General features: G+C 36.1%; 1 protein-coding gene across 1 annotated transcript in view; it reads left to right on the forward strand.

Moving 5' to 3' along the window:
* Nucleotides 1–21,346, forward strand: part of LOC136863623 (KICSTOR complex protein SZT2) — an 874,751-nt gene that overhangs the window by 638,698 nt on the left and 214,707 nt on the right. Inside the window, 3 exon segments of the mRNA XM_068226020.1 lie at nucleotides 9,944–10,193; nucleotides 17,345–17,516; nucleotides 20,833–20,986. Of these exon segments, the coding sequence (XP_068082121.1) occupies nucleotides 9,944–10,193; nucleotides 17,345–17,516; nucleotides 20,833–20,986 (576 nt within the window).

Here is a 21,346-nt window from a genome sequence, read left to right on the forward strand (position 1 = left end):
AGTAACTGGGAAATTCCAGTCTCTGATAATAAGGTATTAGGTATTTGTCTGAAAAAAGAAATTTAATTGTGCTCCTATCGTTTTGTGTTCTATGGACTATGAGTGTTGTAGACAATAACTCTACAGTGTAGTTGCTTTTCTGGGAGACTGTCCTGGGAATATCTCCTACTCCTCTCTGCACAATTTACTGCAGACAGTTTACGGTTCATGCAAGACTGGTTGAGCCGTCATTTAAGGAGTCCTAATGTCGGCATTCTTTATCACTTCTCCATTTGGTGATAAAATTTTATGTATGATCCTGTGTGACTGGATGCCTTATCTTCATGAATTCAAACAGAAGGGATGCCCTGTCTGTACAACTGTAGTATCTTGGAAATTAGAGGTTGTTATGTTCATCTGGATGTATGTGGTATTCACTTGGACATTTTTGGAAAGATTATGAATGTCATTATCACCTATATTGGGGCAACGTTGGATGTCTAATGATTTTTAGTGAATTGGTGTGTCCGAAGTTGACCCTGTGAATACTATCATTTGATAGCTAGTGTCCACTCAAATACTCAGACCTCATTCCTTCATCCTTAAACTATATTATGCTTCTATCTATCCACCTGAAGCAGTGAGGGAAAACCGTATTTGCACCTATCTGTTATGTCATCTCTTTCTGCAACTGGAAGAATAGTTAGGACGTCTAGCATTAATATTTCAAATACATCTTTATTATTTTTTGACAAAACTACACTTGTCTTAGTCATGCAGTCAAGTCCAGTTGCTTAAAATTTTTCTTTACTGACACTTGTTGTTTTAACTAATGGTGAAATTTCTTCTTACCATGAAATCTGGTTGATATAATTCTTCACAGTTTTTAGGACTAACTCAAAACCTGCAGCAGTGACACACTACTTCCGGTGTCAGTTCATATTTTTTCGCTCTTTAGTTGCCTAGACATTCCTTTCCCATATCTCACACCTGTCAAATTTTCCTAAAGTGAATCTCAAAGGATTTAAGTGGATGCTTTGCCATCTGATATTGATGAGGAATGTGATAATGAGAGGAGTTTACATAATATTTACATTTGCTTCCTGTGTAATCTAAATATGCTTTAACTAATCTATATATATAAAATAACTTGTCCTGACTGACTGACTGATTCATCATCGCCGAGCCAAAACTACTGGACATAAAGAATAGAAATTTTGGGCATAGATTCATATTAAGATGTAGGTGCTCACTAAGAGAGGATTTTTGGATATTCCTTTGCTAAGGGGGTGAAAAGGGGGTTGAAATTTTAAAATGAGTGTATCTATATCTCAAAACTTTGAAAGTTTACAGATGTAAAAATTGGTATTTAGAATCTCCTTTAAAAATAAGGAAACACGTATTTTTTTGTTTTCAGAAAATCCCAATAGGAGGGGTGAAAAACGGTGAAAAAGGGGTTGAATGCCTTTAATCAGAATACCGGTACTTATATCTCAGAAACTGAAGATATTACAGACCTGAAAATTGGTACTTTTGATCTCTTTTAAAAAATAAAGAAACACGTATTTTTTTGTTTATGGAAAATCCAATTAATGGGAGGGTGAAAAGGGGGTGGAATTTTTAAAATGACTGCATCTATATCTCAAAACTTTTAAAGTTTACAGATGTAAAAAATGGTATTTAGAATCATCATTAAAAATTAAGAAACACGTATTTTGTTTTGTTTTCGGAAAATCCCAATAGGAGGGGTGAAAAGGGGTGAAGAAGGAATTGCATGCCTTTAATGAGGCTACTTATATCTCAGAAACTGAAGATATCACAGACCTGAAAATTGGTGCTTGGGATCTCCTTTAAAAATAAAGGAACAGGTATTTTTTCGTTTTTGGAAAATCCAATTAATGGGGGTTGGGTGAAAAGGGGGTGAATTTTAAAAATGAGTGTACCTATGTCTCAAAACTTTTAAAGTTTATAGATGTAAAAATTGGTATTTAGAATCTCCTTTAAAAATAAAGAAACGCGTATTTTTTGTTTTCGGAAAATCCCAATAGGAAGGGTGGAAAAGGGTGAAAAAAGGGTTGAATGCCTTTAATGAGGCTACTTATATTTCACAACCTGAAGATATTACAGACCTGAAAATTAGTGTTTGGGATCTCCTTTAAGAATAAAGAAACACGTACTTTTTGTTTTTGGAAAATCCAATTAATGGGGCGGGGGGTGAAAAGGGAGTGAATTTTTAAAATGAGTGTATGTATATCTCAAAACTTTTACAGATTGTAGATGTAAAAATTGGTATTTAGAATCTCCTTTAAAAATAAAGAAACAGGTATTTTTTTTGTTTTCAGAAAATCCCAATAGGAAGGGTGGAAAAGGGTGAAAAATGGGTTGAATGCTTTTAATGAGGCTACTTATATTTCAGAACCTGAAGATATTACAGACCTTAAAATTGGTATTTGGGATCTACTTTAAAAATAAAGAAACAGGTATTTTTTCGTTTTTGGAAAATCCAAATAATGGGGGGTGTGAAAAGGGGGGTGAATTTTTAAAATGAGTGTGTCTACATCTTAAAACTTTAAAAGTTTACAGATGTAAAAAATTGGTATTTAGAATCTTCTTTAAAAATAAAGGAACACATATTTTTTTGTTTTCCGTAAATCGCAATAGGAGGGGTGTAAAAGTGTTAATAATGGGTTGAATGCTTTTAATGAGGATACATACATCTCAGAAACTGAAGAAATTACAGAACTGAAAATTTGTATACGGGATCTCCTTTAAAAATAAAGAAACACGTATTTTTTGTTTTTGGAAAATCCAATTAATGGCGGTTAAACAGGAGTGACAAATTGGGGTGAATTGTTTGAAAAACTATATCTACAGAATATCTGAGAAACGTAAAATGTTACAGACGTAAAAAATGTGTATTTGGAATCTCCTGTAAATGTAAAGAAACATTGGTGATTTGTTTTTGGAAACTCCATTTAAGGGGAACTAAAAAGGGGTGAAATTTTAAAATGAGAATTTCTACAGTATCTCAAAAAACTCAACACGTTACAGAAGTAAAAAAATGGTATTTTTAATCTCTATTAAAAATAAAGAAACTTGTATTTTTAGTTTTCGGAAATAAAATTTGGGTGGAGGGGGTAAAAGTGACTGAAAATGGTGATGAATTCTTTTAATTAGGCTACTGATATCTCAAAAATGAAGATGTTACAGACGTGAAATTTGATATTTGGAATCTGCTTTAAAAGTAAAAAAAAAACACGTATTCTCGGAAAATCCAATGAAGAGGGGGGAGGGTGAAAGTATTGAAAAATTGACTTAATTGTATGAGAATACATACATCTAATAAAAACTAAAGTTGTTACAGACGTGACCATTGGTATTTGGATCTCCTTTAAAAACAAAGAAAAACGCGTTTTGGGGGGATCCCGTCATGGGGGGCGGGAGTGAAAAAAACGTTGAATTCCTTTCATGAGGACACATAAATAAAAAACTGAAGAAGTTAGAGTCGTGATAATTGGTATTTAGAATATCCTTTACTATTAAAGAAACAGTATTTTTTGCCGGATAATTCACTTGGGGGGGGGGGGGAGTGTGAAAGGAAGTGAAAGAAAGTGAATTACTTTTTATGGGGATACTTATATCTCAAAACTGAAGGTAATAGACGTGAACATTGGTGTTTGGAATCTCCTTTAAACATAAAGAAACACGCCTTCTTTTAATTTTTTTGAGGGGGGGTGTTAATAAACTTAACGGCGGTGGGGTGTAAAAGGAGGTGAGACCAATTGATTTTACTGTTCAAATTGTACTTATGAGGAGCCTCCGTTGCTCAGGCGGCAGCGCGCCGGCCTCTCACAGCTGGGTTCCGTGGTTCAAACCCCGGTCACTTCATGTGACATTCGTGCTGGACAAAGCGGAGGTGGGACAGGTTTTTCTCCGTTTACTCCGATTTTTCCTGTCATAATTCATTCCAGCAACACTGTCCAGTATTTCATTTCATTTCATTTGTCATTAATCGACCATTGTCCCAGAGGAGTGCTTCGGCAGCCGGCAATAATAATAATAATAATAATAATAATAATAATAATAATAATGATAACAATAATAATGTTCTGGACCGTCGTCAAATGTGCGGACCGCGCTGGAAACGGGTCCTGGACGGGTAATGACTAAGAATGCAGTCCGGCGGCGGGTTCAGTACCGCCAAGGCACCCAAGACGACACCAAGCCGGATCTCCTGAAGGATTTGATCCATATTAAAAATGCTTATAGGAAAGGATGGCAAAGATTTAGGGACCCAACTGACCGGGTGGAATACCTGGACCTACCCCGGGAAGTACGAAATCGATTGCTGGAAAGAAAAATTGAAAAATGGGAGGAAACTTGCCGTAATCTATTAGAAAACTAGTCAGATCGCGAATTTTGGCGGATTCTCGCAGAAAACGAGTCGGATCGCGAATTTCGGCGGATTATATATCTAAAACAATAAGCATTCAATTATAAATTTCAGTGTAATACCGTAGCGAAGCACGGGTATCTTGCTAGTTATCAAATATAATTACCATCAAAAGAGCACACGGACATGCTGTCAGCAATTAGGTGTTCTTCATTTGGTAAAACTTAGGATGGCTGACTGTACAGATTACATCATGTTGTTTGTGTCATCAGTCCATAGATTGGTTTGATGCATCCCTCGATGCCATCCTATCCTATGCTAACCTTTTAATTTCTATGTAAATACCACATCCTACATCTGCCCTAATCTGCTTGTCATATTAATATCTTTGTCTGCTCGTATCGTTTGGACCACCTACATTTCCCTCAAAAACCAACTGAACAAATCCTCGGTCTCTTAAGATGTCTTTTATCATTCTATCTCTTCTTTTCGTCAAATTTGATCAAATCAATCTCCTCTCATCAATTCGATTCAGTCGCTCTTCGTTCATAATTCGATGTTCCCATCTCACCTTCAGCATTCTTATGTAAAACCACATTTCAAAAGCTTCTTATTCTCTTTCATTCTGAGCTAGTTATCATCCATGTTTCACTTCCACACATTGCAGTGCTCCAGATGAAAGTTTTAAACAATATATTTCTAATTCCTATATCAATGTTTGAAGTGAGCAAATTTCTTCTCTTAAGAAAGGCTTTTTGCTTGTTCTAGTCTGCATTTTATGTCCTTACTTCTGTGATCGTTAGTGATTTTACTACCCAAGTTACAATATGCCGTACATCTACTTCCTTTAAGATTTAATTTCCTAAACTGATATTTCCTGCATCACCTGACTTTGTTCAACTACACAGCATTACTTTTGTTTTGAATTTATTTATTTTCATCTTGTACACCAGTTTCTCCAGATCTTCTGCAGTCTCATATAAAATAACAATATAATCAACAAATCTCAGGGTTTTGATTTCCCCTCCTTGAATTGTGATTCCCTTTCCAAATTCCTCTGTGATTTCTTTTACCGCTTGTTCTATATAAACATTGAAAATGCCTGTCAGTTGGTACGTTTAATTATTTCACCTTAACTTCACATAAACATACACATAACATAATCAACTGTTGCCACAAACAAAATATACACATCAACAAACCACCATTTTTAACAAATGCCTATCACTAAGCCACATGGAGATCGCAACCTTAAAACAATTGACTGCTTACAAGCATGTCATAACACGTGGTCACAAGTATAACTCCTGTTAAACCATAACTCCAACTAAGCATTAACTCTCTCTACCATGAAGACCACCTCTTTATGTGTGCCTGGCCTGGCTTCTAGAAAGATACATTTTCTCATAAATTCTAGAGTGCTTAAGGCCCAGATATAATGTACAGAATATTCTACAGAGTTCTCATCTACCCAGTACCATTCTGGATGTTACAGTGTATTTCACAATTCTGTAATGGATTACAAATCATATATACAGGTAATAATAAATTATATACAGGTGTCTATATACAACAAATGTTGCATGGCATAACTTCACAAATAATGCGATCGTAAACTAATAATTATACTAATAAGTGGATGTACATCACAAGTCATAATAACAATAATAACAATAATAATAATAATAATAATAATAATAATAATAATAATAATAATAATAATAATAATCAATGTACCATCCGGATTGGACAGGAAATGTAATTTAGAAAGAGCCACCAAACTCCTGAAAGCATACCGAATAACATTGAACCACTACAATAAAAGAGTGCTGTCAAGAAATGCATAACTTCGGCATTACAAGACTGTTGTTCTTCTGGAAGCCTTGTATGCCTCAGAAACCACATCCCTAGGAGGCCACTCTAAAATTGATGAAATTGAAAAACAAGAACGAAAAATTCTTAGGAAAATATATGGCCCCGTTCATGTAAATGGTATATGGATCAAAAGGAAAACTGTAGATTTGTACAAAGCAATCGACAAATTCATCAATTGCAAGTCATTAACCTCATTTTTGGTCCGTATTGACGACAGTGATTACATACAATTTACAAAATATTCATTTAATGTTAACCTAGTCAGTATTTACAATACCACATTTTGTGGTTAAATAATTATAAAAATAGAAAGATCGTGAGCATGTTTCGCCCTTCTTAATGGGCATCATCAGCACAATGGATAACCTTAAAACAAATAATTACAATTAAGACTGTTTACAATTATTGGTCATATAAAATTGGAATGAGACGTGATGTTAAAAGTTATTTTCAATATCATGATTAAAAAGTTTGACACCGAGCTCGATAGCTGCAGTCGCTTAAGTGCGGCCAGTATCCAGTAATCGGGAGATAGTGGGTTCGAGCCCCACTGTCGGCAGCCCTGAAGATGGTTTTCCGTGGTTTCCCATTTTCACACCAGGCAAATGCCGGGGCTGTACATTAATTAAGGCCACGGCCACTTCCTTCCAATTCCTAGGCCTTTCCTATTACATCGTCGCCGTAAGACATACCTGTGTCGGTGCTACGTAAAGCAAAAAAAAAAGTTTGACGTGAATGTTACAAACACAAGTTAAAACTATTGTAGTACAATTTTACAATATTGTTTAAAAAATACATATTTATATTGGTGAGAAGTTTTATAATCGGCATTCGTCTGGAATTGAAATGGATCCTCTTCTTTTAACTTTTAAAACTAACGCTAATAACAGAACAAGATAGACACTCTACGGCATTCGATTTATCAACATTCTAATCATTGAGATTTACACAACAAATGGGAAGACTACTGTTATAGTGATAAATATTCCAACTAGTACATCGGAAAAATTTTCAACGTATATTCCATTTTAACGTATTCTCACCTGAATGTGTTTTAACCAATTTAACTCAAGAAGAAACACCAAATGTTCATTCCTGAACTAATTTTCTACAATAGGAACATATGTTTTATACATATTTTATTCTTCAAATCTACCTGGTGGTTAACACGTCAATAATATTGACTTTCTCCAAAAAGTTAAAAGAAGAGGATCCATTTCAATTCCAGACGAATGCCGATTTAAAAACTTCTCACCAATATAAATATATATTTTTTAGACAATATTGTAAAATTGTACTACAATAGTTTTAACTTGTGTTTGTAACATTCATGTCAAACTTTTTAATCATGATATTGAAAATAACTTTTAACATCACAACGTCTCATTCCAATTTTATATGACCAATAATTGTAAACAGTGTTAATTGTAATTATTTGTTTTAAGGTTATCCATTGTGCTGATGATGCCCATTAAGAAGAGCGAAACATATTCATGATCTTTCTATTTTTTATAATTATTTAACCACAAAATGTGGTATTGTAAGTATTGACTAGGTTAACATTAAATGTATATTTTGTAAATTGTATGTAAATTCATCAATACCGTACGCAGGAGACGATTGAAATTCTATGGCCACACCTGTAGAATGGACGACACTAGATATGCAAAAAAACTGCTTGGTATAATTAAATCAAAGAAGGTCAAGATAAGCTGGTTAGAGGAAATAAAGCAGGACTTAAAAGAAATGAATATCACAGAAGATATCATCAGGGATCGCAAGGCTTATGGGAATCTGGTTGCAAAGCACACGTTCACGGAAAAGGCTAAAAGAACCACAGGGAAGCAATGGACGGAAGAATGCAAGAAACAGCATAGCGAGTTCATGAAGAGATTTTGGGAGGAGAAGAAAGGAAAACCATCATCAAGCTAACAGGTTCCAACGCGCTCTGTAAACAGGCATAACAAAGAAAGAATAGTAATAATAATAATTAAAAAAATTGAAACTCGAAACTTGCATTATTTACCCATGGGTGAGAGAATATTGTTTTCAAGTTATATCAGTTTATCACACTTGCATCAATATCCCCCCTATAACTTGAAACAATTTCCACAGTCTGTCACACTCGTCGACTTTGCCTTGGTCGTAGATTGTATCTTCTCTCTTCCTTGACATCGCTGGATGTGGGTTTTGGCATCTCTGCTACGAAGAGTGAATATCTTCCGTTGTTCCACCATTTGATAAGCCGAAGTATAGTTATTTATCAAAGTATCTAAACTAGAGTCATTGTTACGACACTCAACAGCTTTCACTTTTGTTGCTTCTGCATCCTTTACAATTTCACTAATATCCAATGAATTTTCACCAGGCTGAATAGCTTGGACGGCAGAGTGCTGGCCGACTGAGCCCAACATCGCAGGTTCGATCCTGGCTCAGTCTGCTGGTATTTGAAGGTAGTCAAATACATATGCCTTGTGTCGGTAGATTTATTGGCATGTAAAGGAACTCCTGCTGAACAAAATTCTGGCACATAAGCATCTCTAAGAACCATAAAAGTAGTTAGTGGAACGTGAAAATCAATAACATTATTATATCCAATGAATTTTCCTCAAACTGTACACTTCTCTCAATCAAGGTGTATTCACTGGGATCAATATATTCATACCCTGCCTGTTGAAAAGACCCTGGACCAAATCTTTTAGTATTTCTATTTTTCCTCTTGATTTTTCAGTTCCTTTTGGTCCCGTTAACTGAAAATTTTCTGTAAAGGGACAGTTCTGGTGGTCAAGCAGGCATCAATTTTGTAATGAGACAAAGTCTCTCATAGTGCATTGGCACTGCCGGTGGCTCCAAGTAGCCTACGCAGTGGCCTCCACGGTATGCACTAGCCATGCGTCTTGGTAGGTGTGCTAGTTACCAACTGATGAGTCCAACCTAGCACACACAGGCGAAACGCTGGCAACTAGGAATGAGTTAGCTGGAAAATTTATAATGTCCAATAAGGGACCATTTATATTGGTATTAAGGGGTATGTTCCGAGCTTTTAGTGGATAGATGGCATGAGGTAACATTAGTAGACAAATAAGCTTGTTTGAAAATTTTAAAAGTAGGAAAGATCATAGTATGAAGATAAAGTTGGAATTCATTAGGAGAAATTGGGACAAGTATTCATTTATAGGAAGAGGAATTAAGGATTGGAGTAATTTACCAAAGGGAATGTTCCATAAATATCCAATTTCTTTGAAATCATTCAAGACAAGACGAGGCAAACAACTGATAGGGAATCTGCCACCTGGACGACAGCCCTTAGATGCAGATCATTGATTTGATTCGATTCACTTCACTTCACTTCACTTCACTTCACTTCACTTCACTTCACTTCACTTCACTGCTTTATGGTTATCACTCAGATTAATTGTCACCTGGCTCAAACGTTGCACCTGTTAAATAATTGCACCTGTGTCTCACATACATATATGTTTGAACAAGTGAGCAAAATTATTTACGTATATAGTGATCAGGCTTCTGTACTAATACAATTTTGATTTCTGTACAGATAGCTATTCTAATTGTGAAGAAAGTAAAATTAACTAAAGGAAATACAGATATGATGCCTTTCTTCAGTACTTGTTTAAGAATATTTCTCACAACTTAGCTAACGTAGAATTTCTTTTTTCTGATCACGATATGTTTTAGATGGAACTGACGTGGAATACCAAGGCAGCTACTTAGAAGCCACAATGAAGTTCATGCCAGGCTGGTTTGCATGCAGTGTAGTGTGGGAAACCCATTTTTGTCTTCATCCCCGCTTGAAGACTGGAACTGGAAAGCCTTTCTTTCCGCGTGGCATTAAGGCTCTTCGTACTGTGTTGAATCGCTTTTCTGTCAATAACCGGAAGAATATGTTTGTTTATAGGGACAAATCTGGAAATGTTTTCTATCTCAGGTAAATATATATATATGCCTGGTAAGCTGGAAACTAACTTGAATTTTGTATTTAGAGATACTTGTGTATTTTTGTGCATTTCCTGAAATCAGTATTTGAATTTTACTAACTTTTGAGACTTAAGTGAATCTTTCTAAATTTTCTGCCCTGGTTGCTTTTCATCATTTTGTACCTGCCACTATGGATAGGTGGTAGACTGTTGATCCCCGGATCCCAAGATAGTGGATTCAAACCCAGTAGAGGTAGTCAGATTTTTGAAGGGTGGAAGAAGTCCATTAGGCACTCCATGTCGTATGATGTTGGCATTTTAAAGATCTCTGGAAACACATTTGGTGTTTACCCATACATTCCCAACAACATACATTAAAAACTCAACCCTATATGCCTAAGAGAGATACGGTTTAATTTGCCATCTAGTAGGCCTAGAGTAAAACGGAATGTCAAAATTGACAAGCAGGCAGCCAGATGGCATCAAATTAAGATGCCTGCACATGGTAGCTGAGGTCATACTGTTTTACCATCATATAAGATCTACCATCAGTTTCAAAAACATACCCTAGATTAAAAATTATTTTTACCTTGAATGGAGGTAGTACATTTAATAGAGTAATAAGCTATATAGTGGAGCTGGTTAGACAGTCACCTCTGTCCACAAAATCAGAATTTCACAGATTTTTTTGACTAGAAGACATTATTGATATATTAACAATTGGTATAAATTACATAGGGTTTATAACTATCTCTGTAACAATGTTTGAGAAACAGTGTTATTTTGTTAGTTTGTATTGTCACAATCTAGGTAAGACTTGGCCCAATGTTCTGCGCAAGTATCTCTTAATGTTCTCATCATCCTCTTTCACCCTAAGGATAGAATGATCATAATCTCCTTCTATATGGATGTTCTAGCTGCTGTTCCTTGGGAGGGATTCCTGGGTTCAAAATCTCGGTCCATTTCTTCAATGTCTATTTCTTTATGAGTTTCATCAAGTAGATCACTCTTACAGTCACAGTGAAATAGAGCACTATCCATTTTGTAGCAAATGAATGTTACTTGCACTCAAGAAGTCCAGCTTGTACACGTTAGCACAAAGGCAAAGCCTAAAACAACAGTTTCTAAAGAACTAACACTAAAATAAATGTAAGATTTATAATTATGACAACTGTTAAAAAAAAAAAAAAGAATTGTAATAAGTATTCAAAGCCAGCAAGCAATATGAGGAATGCAAATAAGAACTACACCATTGTCAATAGCATTGTTTGAACTGGATGGAGGGAATGAGGCAATGTTACCAACTGCAATAATACATTTTATGAAGGTTAATTAAATATCTCCTAATCAGGTGTATTCCTCAGATTTGGAGTACATAATTTATACTTCCATCGTTTCTTATGGCATATCTTTTTAATTTATTCATGTAGCATGTCCAAATTGTACCAGTCTGTTATCTTTCTCCATTTTTTCACTTAATATTTTCATTGTTATGTCTTGTAAGAACTTAAAGGAGCAGTTTGGGTAAAAAATGAATTAACCTTAAATGATGGAGGAATTAATTTTAAGGTGTACATACTTTTATGTTCTTCTCTCCGTTGTTTCTGTTACGAGTGACAAGCCTTTGAAGTCAGGACGTAGTTCTGCGTAATGTCACCAGAGGTAACCCCACTCAGTCTGTGCCTATAACTAACCAGTGCGCTGCAGCACCAGCGAAGTAACAAAAGTGAAAATCACATGTTACACATATGTGCATTTCGTATATTATTTTAAAGTGAAGTAGTTCAGTATCTAAACAAAATGCCTCAACAGTGCTTTGTTTACAAATGTAATTCAAAGTATGGGAAATGTACGTCTAAACATGCCGTCTTTTCATCAGTTTCCCAATCATGAAAAATCACAGAGATTCAGATTATGGGAGCGCAACATAATCTGACAGTTTGTTGAGAAGGAACCTAACTTAAAGGCTTTTCAGTCTGTTGAACACACAAGTTCAATATAACACTACAATATACCTGTAAAAAAATGCACTATTAAACAAGGAGTAGTGTGTAGTTCTATTCCTTGTTTATGGTGTGTTATAGTGTAATATTTCTATTGAACTTGTGTATTCGACAGACTGAAAAGCCTTTAAGTTACACGTACTGGTAATCAGCCAAGGTTTTAAGTCTACAAAATGTGGTGTGGTTTGTTCTAAGCATTTTTATGTGAATGATTTTGAAGTATCTTCTCTCCTAAAGCAAATGCTGATAGGTAAGAAACTTCAGGGTATGTTGAAAAAAAAAAAAAAAACCTGCCTATGCAAAGCTGTATTTGAAGGGAAAAATGAAACCAAATCGGCCATTAGTCTCTTCTTATTTAAAAGAAAAAAAAAGGAAGGTGGTAGAGGAAGCTGTAGCTGACAGGAGCCAGAATTTTCAAGAAATGAAATTGAAGAAATTGAAATAGAACCGATAGTGACAGTTCCAGACTTTGGTGACTGCAGTAATGACAAAGTATACAATGTGAAATTGGATGGAAACACTCCATAAAGTTGACTACCTGATTTGATTTTTTAGAATCTCTGAAGTAGATAACACTTGTGATGAAGGGAGAAATGAAAGTACAAAATCAAGGGGCACAGAAAATGCTTTTTTTTTTTTTTTTCCATTAAAAAAAAAATTGAAAATGCCTGTAATTGCTATTTTTTTCCTGTAACTCACGTCCTACTCCACTAATTAATATTACATAATAGGTCTTTGGTTCAATGCTAATAGTGTCTGTCGAATTCCAAAATGGTCATAAATTTGTTCGGGAATCAGAATCGCAGAATAAATAACGTAATATCGGAGCCATAGCAATATTACATCAGTACATTATTTATGTAGAATTGCTTTATAAAACCCTTTCAATATTTCTGTACAATGCTGAAATTGTGTTACGTTGTAAAATACATTTTATTCAGTAGTTAAAGAACAACCGACTGTGAGGTATAGTTTTATACTTCATAAATATATTTTAATGGAATAGTTGAAAGACACTAGTCTACACATTTCAGGTGATAGAAAATATGATTCTTCCAGCTTTAGTGTGAAATATGTGATATACAGCTTAAATGGACTTGAAAACTGATATAGAATTTAAAGTCATCCAAAAAGGAATGGTGAAAGGGGACATGGAAACGGCAGTTTGTAAAGCATTGCTACAATCACTCACCACCAAATTGAATGTTACTCTTTTTCTCTTGACTGCCACAGAGGCATAAGAAAACTCCTTAAATAAAATTTGTCATACCTTGAACTCCAGTTTGACGTATGGCATTTAGCTAAGAGATTTATGAAACTGCTTAAATCTGAAGCAAAATGGTGTGAACAACTTATTGCATGGAAAAATAGTTAAGTAAACCATCTGTGGTGGTCATCAACAAGTTGTGGAGGTGACAAATATGAGCTCATTGAATGATTTACATCTGCTCTCCAACATATTTGTAATATCCATTAATATCCATGAGCAGAATGATGGTGGTAAATTTTTAAAATGTGAGCACGGTGGTATTGGGGAAGGTAAGAACAAGATGAAGGCAATATGAAAATTATTGCGTCATCACTCATCGTTAATCAAAGTACCTAAACTCTCCTGATTTGCTTGCCTTAAAATCAGTGTAATTGCTGTGCCTTTCAGGAAACATTTGTCATATTTTGCTAACTGCTCAGGGAAGTATAATGTTGTTACTCAGTGTATTCCAGGAATTGATTTGTCTGTATGCAATGTCACACCATGATTTTTCCTAACTGTTCTAGTTTAGTTATTTGCATGATTATTAAATGTCTTGCAGATTATGGTATCAAAATAATCATGTAACATAATACAGTCTACACTTCCCCTCAGCTTATTTATCACTTTGCTTTCATGGCAACACACACATTCATTAACAGTAGGTATTTATATTAACACATAAACTACATTTACACCTTTCTAAATTAAACTTTCCTCTGCTGTGATTCTGGGATATCATTTTTAGTTTACTGCTTCTATTTGATATGTATGGTATGGTTTATATCTAGAAGCCATGATAAATGATCAAAAACTGTGTTAGCAGCAAACTTCTCTCCTGCTATTGTAACAGGAGCAGGAAGAACATGTACCTACACACAAAGATTGAGGCATTGACCCTCAACTCAGCCTTACCGCTGGTTACATCAGCAGCTTCGAGGAAATACATGAATAATTAAGCAGAATGGGACAGGACAAAAATACCGTATTTACTCGCGTATTAGACACTGTTTTTTTTTTCCACATTTACAGCCAAGAAAAGTAAGGGGGGTCCAATATGTGATAAACTCAAATTTTGTGCAGTGAACACATAACTTCTAGGGTGTAAAGAGCTATAAATTGTACATGTTAACATTCAACACTATTTATTAACAAACTTACAAATGTATTTCGAGTTTTAATGACTATTTTCGTTGGAAGGTAGTATTTCTAAATTTAAAAAGAATAAATGGTGAACACATGATTTTTAGGCCTACATATAAAGTAAATATAGTCAGTTTTAGTTACTCTTATATCACCTCATTCGTTTTATCTCATTGACTCCTCTGATGAGGTTGACACCAGGAAGGGCATGCAGTCGTAAAAACTTGCTACGAAGATTCGTCTCACTCCATACTCGATCATAGAGAAAAGGGATAAGGGAATCGCATTATGCAATATTAATACACAAGAACGTAATAGCAGTCATTTGTGTCTGTCAGTTAAGCAATAGGCCTACCACACAATAAACCTGATCATTGCGCTCATTTTAATTATTGTCATCTTGTGCCACCAACTTCCCTGCTACCCGCATGTCGTCATGCCAAATGATGTCATTTTCATGGCAATCACGAGTATTCGGGATGGAGATCCCGTCTTTCTGCAACTTAAAAAGTAGTTTTGTTCCCAACTATAGAGTCCAAACAGTGAGAATCTATTTGCAGATGGTTTCTGGAGATGGTCTCTGTTATTCCCAGTTGGTGTATGTGTAGCAGAAGCCACCCCTTCTGAATAAAGCCGTGCTGTAAAAAGCATGCCAATCCACCAGCTGATAACTAGCGTATATTAGCTATGAGTTGTACTTCTGAATGTAATGCATAGTGACTGGAAGCATTCTTTGGATAACTACGGTTATTGAAAGCCAGACCTTTATTTCTAAGTATATTTCATGCTTGTTCTCTACATTTATCACCATCAGGATTTACCTAAATAGCTGTAATTGAGATAAGAGAGACCACATTATTTGTTAGATATTGTACTAAGTACTCGGTTAGTGTCGAAGTTTCACGACGGAAAGAATAAAAATAAATAACAGGAAAGCTTGTCACATTTATGGATATCTACAGGTGTGATGATAATGCTTTTTATTATGATAATGTTTAATTTTGCACGTTCGTTGCCTCCATATTTTTTTTATTAATGCAAAATATGTTCTCTTTGGCATCTCTGAAAATTGTAAAAGTAGTTATTGGGGACATAAAATCAATACTACTACTATTATTATTATTATTATTATTATTATTATTATTATTATTATTATTATTATTATTATTATTATTATTATTATTATTATTATTATTATTATTATTATTATTATTATTATTTAGGTACGTTGGCGAGTAAAACAATCGTTATGATTGGATTGTTCTTATTGCGTTTTAAACCTACTTCTCTCCAAAGATTACGTAGGCTGTATTGGCCCGAGTTACAAGATATTAAACGATCACTTTGTTAATGTCTCGCCTGCTATATTAATAGCAACAACCGTGAATATTTCTTAACTAAAGTAAACTCATTTCCTCATCTCGAGGTGATGCAGCCCCCAATGGAGGGGAGCTGCATGTACCATTTTAACTGCATATCAACTTTTCTGCCATTCTTAAATCTCTGGCAATATGGTACCAAGGAATCGAACTCAGGCCTCTGAGAACGGCAGCTAACTGTACTAACCATTACGCTGGCAGACATTGCGTAGGTCGGACACAAAACTGTTCATCTATTTGTACGACATCATCAGAGCTGCAGTAGGCCTATGCTACAGAGACGACATTTCTTAACTACGAAACACAGATGTATTGCATGACTTTGACGCGTGTTTTCATTGCATGGGTCATATGGACGAAACTGTTCACAAATTTGCGTGATGTCATCAGAGCTGCAATAAGGCTTGTTCTTCTCTGATGAATTACATTGGGGGGGTCTTGTATGCAATATTTATTTTTTATGTTTCTTTGTCCCAAATGCGGGGGGGGGTAATATGTCAGGGGGTCTAATACACGAGCAAATACATTAGTTCACTTTTAATTCCCTCTCATTTACAATGCTCAGTGAAAAATCAATGTTTAATCTGAACTGCTCCTTTGAAGAACTCAGCTATTTGGAGTTAATCTCTGAGGTACATAACACCTTTTCCTTCTCTCTGTTGGTCTTCACCTTCATACTTTTTCCTGTATTGATCCTCATTGACCAGTGTTTAATTTTCCCATTTACTGCAACAAACTTTTCTTTGACCTTTCTCTTATTCTTTTTCTAAATCACAATACCATGGATAAATAATATTGCTACCCTCATGATATCATCCACCACTGTTGTAAACAGTATAAATGAGACTATTTCCTTGCTGTAATCCATGAGTTTCCAATGTGTTTGTCTGCCATGATGTGAAATTTCATATCCAGTTTATTGTTGAACAGGTATAGTTGTCACTTCACAACATAATCACTTATTCACTTTAGTAAACTTTTGAAAAGTGTAGACTATCATTAAGTTATTACAGACTATAATACCAATAAAACTAACTGTAATCTGTAATGTTCCTTTTACATTTCTGTGTCAGATAAATTTTTTTGAAGGCAAAGTCACATAATTTCCTCATAAAAATAAAGTCTGTAGTAGACAATTCTCTTTATATTCAGTGACCGTGGTAAATGAGAAGCGACTTTGTTTTCCAAGTTGGCCAGTTAATCCAATTCGGCCACTTAGTACCACGCTCAAACCTACGCCCTTACAACATTCTGGGCAACTCTGTAATAATATTGAATGGAATGGTATTGACACATGATTCTCTATATTAATAAATGTTAGAACATAGGAGGAAATTTGTACCGATTATCCTTCTCACCTTCAGCAATCAACTTGATGATTCTTACAGGTTGCACGAGAATGTTCGATGGCCATCAAAATTGATCCCTGTAGGGCCGAGTGGCCCTGTACGCTCAGACACTGAGGATAATTCCCCTGGACCTGTGTCACGTAGCTCTTCTGTTGCTTCACTTACTCCTAGCGCTAGAAAGCAGCCGGGTACTAGCAATGATGAAAGTCAAGTAAGTATTTGGTACAGCTATCCTCCCTCTCAAACCTCTCTCTAACCATTGCTGTTCCCTGAGTAAGGCTTTACTGTTTCTTCTAATACTTCAGTTCTGCATCATGAGAATAGATCACCAATTTCCTGAACAATTTGTGGCTTATTGTCACAAGTTTTGAAGTCAAGTGGAACTTATAGCATGATACTGTATAGGCTTGTGGGCTTATGCCATGTCAAGAAAACAAGGTGAACTTGGTACCCGTATCAAGGAACATGAACGTAATATTCGTCTCAACCAGCCAGACAAATCGGCAATAGCTGAGCACGCTCTGTCGTCGGGTCATGATGTCATGTTCCAAGATGCTCGAGCTCTTACCCACACTAGACACTACAGGTCCAGGATTGTACAGGAAGCTGTGGAAATCCTAACAATTTCAACAGGGACACTGGCTATCAATTAAGTAATACCTGGTTGCCAGCCATTAAGGATTTACGTAGGTAGTTCCCTTTCCTCTCCCTTCACTATTGTTATTTCGTCTCGGTGTTTTCCAAATTCGTATGTTCCTCATTGCCAGAAGTTTCATTCCAGGCTTGTGTCAATGTCATACACCTGCCAATGTCATATGTTACATACACATGTAATGTAACCCTCTTAGACTGAGTTCTGATGGTTCGGTCAGCTTCCGCTTTGAACGCTAGCACTGTACCACGTCTGGGGAGCCATCTGGTAACGAATGAACATACCATTTTCACTTCTATTGTAATGTCTAAATTTCAGACAATCATTGTTTAAGAAGCCTTTCTCGTGGACAATCAAGATTTTCTTCTGATAACGCAAAGCACAGTTCTCTGCGAAATGTAAAGAATTCCACCTTATTTTCTTGATATAGCATAAGACCAAAAGCCTATACAGTATCATGTCTATAAGTACGGGCCGTGAAAGCATCAATGGCAATAAGTAGAACTTGCTTGCTTTTGTTAAATCAATATGTATCAGTATTCTACATTCTGCTAGCTCTTAACTTGTATGTTGTCATCATTAACCACAAATGTACTTCCTTGATTGTTACTTTTGGATAATACTAACTTTTTTGTGTTCTTTGTATATTATATTTTGTTAGTGTAATCTACATACAATGTTCCTGTGTAATCTACACAACTCAAAATTAGTTTTGCACCAAATGTTTTTGGGTGCTCTTGAAGGGTGCCACAGAGACAGTTGTCTCATGAAATGAGACACTGGAATGCAGTGTAACATCACCTGTTAGGTGTAACTGGAGTGCATGGACACAGCTTGGTCCGAATGCAGTTTGTTGGCCATTAAATGAGTAAATATTCCTCAGTGAGTCATTACAACTTTTTATCATACACATAGTTATGCTGCATCAGCATTGCCCACCTGGTTGGTGTACACCATAATGGTGTTGTTAGGACATAAAATCATTTTAATGTGGTACAAAATCTTCAAGGTCATTCTCGCAGTGGTTACCCATGGTCAACAACAGAAACTGATGGCCACTCCTTAGGAATCTTGGCTTGCAGGAATGAGAAGACTGCAACGGGGCTGTGTAATCCCTTTCTGATAGCAACTGGGAGGGCTGTATCTACTGAGACATTCAGAAATCATCTCCGTAGGTCCCACTGTCCCCAGAATTCCTTGGTGAGCATCTGCACATATACCCCAACACTGGCACCAGGAAGGAAACATGAGGACTGGTACCGGGCATCGTAGTGTCTGGTCTTCTTCACTGATGAATGCAGATTTGTCTGACACCTAATACTTTTTGGAGAGGGGTGTGGAGAGAGCAAAGTCCATGGTCCATTAGGGAGGTGGATCTATCATGTTCTGGGCTGGCATAATGTATGGACGTCAGACGCCACTCGTCGTTGAGGGCAGTATCACAAGTGTATGATATTGGGACCAAATCTTCCATACCAAAAGCATGCTAGAGATTGGTTTATTCTAAAAGATGACAGTAGCTTCCTCATGGTAACATCTTTCTCAGGGAGGCCCAAATCGATCGGATGGAATGGTTAGCTGTGTCTGCTGGCATGAATGCAATTAAACATGTCTGGGACCACCTGAAACATGCAGTGGGATTATATTAGAATCCATCTGTCAGCCTGAATGTCTTCTGTGGGGCTGTGCTGGAGAGTGGGGTATGGGAGAGTTAGGCAACAGGTGGCAGCATGTCTCAGTGGGTGGGGTGGACTAACACCATATTAAGACACATATTGTGACTTCCAAGTTTAATAGAAAGATGCACTTTACCAAATAATGCATTGTGTTTATCATAGGTTGGTGTATACTCTTCGAAGCAATCGTGTATTTATTGTAGAAAGTGTGTATGTTCCTTCCATACGTTTTTGGGTTTTAAGCAACCGTGTACTGAACTTCAGCAATCCAGGTGCAGAAAACTTTTTTTTTTGAGGTGTTTAGATATTCTGAAACAGATTTCAATTTGTATGAGTGTATTTTGAGTTCTCAGCCTGAAGGCTGGTTGAATCCTCAACAGCTTCACCATCAGTTGTCATAGAGAAGCTACGAGTCACTGAAGGGGTGTGCTAGGTTCTTTCCACTGTTTTCCTCACTGAGTCAGAAGTTACTATTACATATCAGTCTGCCAAGCCCACTGAATTGCACGCACCAACCGACCTTATGAGTGACATTTTTCACACCATTCATGACATGGACTGACTGCATAAGGAATAATATTACTAGCATTGCTCATACCTCAGTCACCTCCATGTTGTAAAAGCCTAGAATCCTTCCATCCGAGAGATAATGGGTTCGAACCCAACTGTCGGCAGCCCTGAAGATGGTTTTCTATTTTCACACCAGGCAAATGCTGGGACTGTACCTTAATTAATGCCACGGTTGCTTCCTTCCCACTTCTAGGCCTTGCCTATCCCATCGTCACCATAAGACCTATCTGTGTCGGTGAGACGTTAAAACAAATTGTTAAAAATAAGAAAAGAAACCTAGGATGGTATTGAAACAGATGAATGAAAGTAATACATTTTTGTTCAGCCCGGACAAGATTTTCATTTTACCAAAATTGATTTACTTTGTGTATCTCTTTTATTTTTTCCTTTGATACCATCTCCGTGCATTTTCTTTGAACTGCAGTGCAATTGTTCGTTAAAGGTGGCCATGACTATTTCGATGATGTGAATAAGGCATTGTAAATTCTATAAAAGCTTTAAATTGTGTAATAAAACATTAAAGAAAGGATCTTCCGTCGGATGAATAATTAATTCCTCTGACTCGGGTTATGTTTAAGTGGTTGGGGCTTGTGGATTTTTTTAAGCAAAATTTATTATTTACTTTTCAGATTGAAGAGAGACCCTGCATGAGGTCATTTGGCGAGAAAGACTTACCCACCTCTAGTCCTGGAGAAGCAGTAACTCCCTGCGTTACTCCACAGCCATGCTTGTCCCGACCGGAAGATACCATCATTCTCAAAGTGCATGGCATTTCTGAGGCTGGTAAGGGAAGCTTTTCTGTCTCCTAATTTCAGGTATCAGAATTGTTCAAGGGTTTAGTCTAATGTCTCACTGTTTTATGAGTTTTGATAATGAAGTATTATCTATCCTATGTTGATATTAGAAATATATCCTCTATAGTACATAGTCAACATTGTGTAATGTTGCTTCTGGCACAAATCACTTCCTTCATTTGTATTGTAAACATCATACTTTCCAAAATAGAAGACATACATGAAGTTAGTCCTTCCATAAACATTTTTAATGATGATGACGATGATGATGATGATGATGATTAATAATACATTTTTGTGTAGCTCTTTAGCTGAATATTCAGCATGAGGCCTCAGTTCAGAGGGTTCA

Source organism: Anabrus simplex, chromosome 2 (genome assembly GCF_040414725.1).
Source record: "Anabrus simplex isolate iqAnaSimp1 chromosome 2, ASM4041472v1, whole genome shotgun sequence".
Lineage (NCBI taxonomy): Eukaryota > Metazoa > Arthropoda > Insecta > Orthoptera > Tettigoniidae > Anabrus > Anabrus simplex.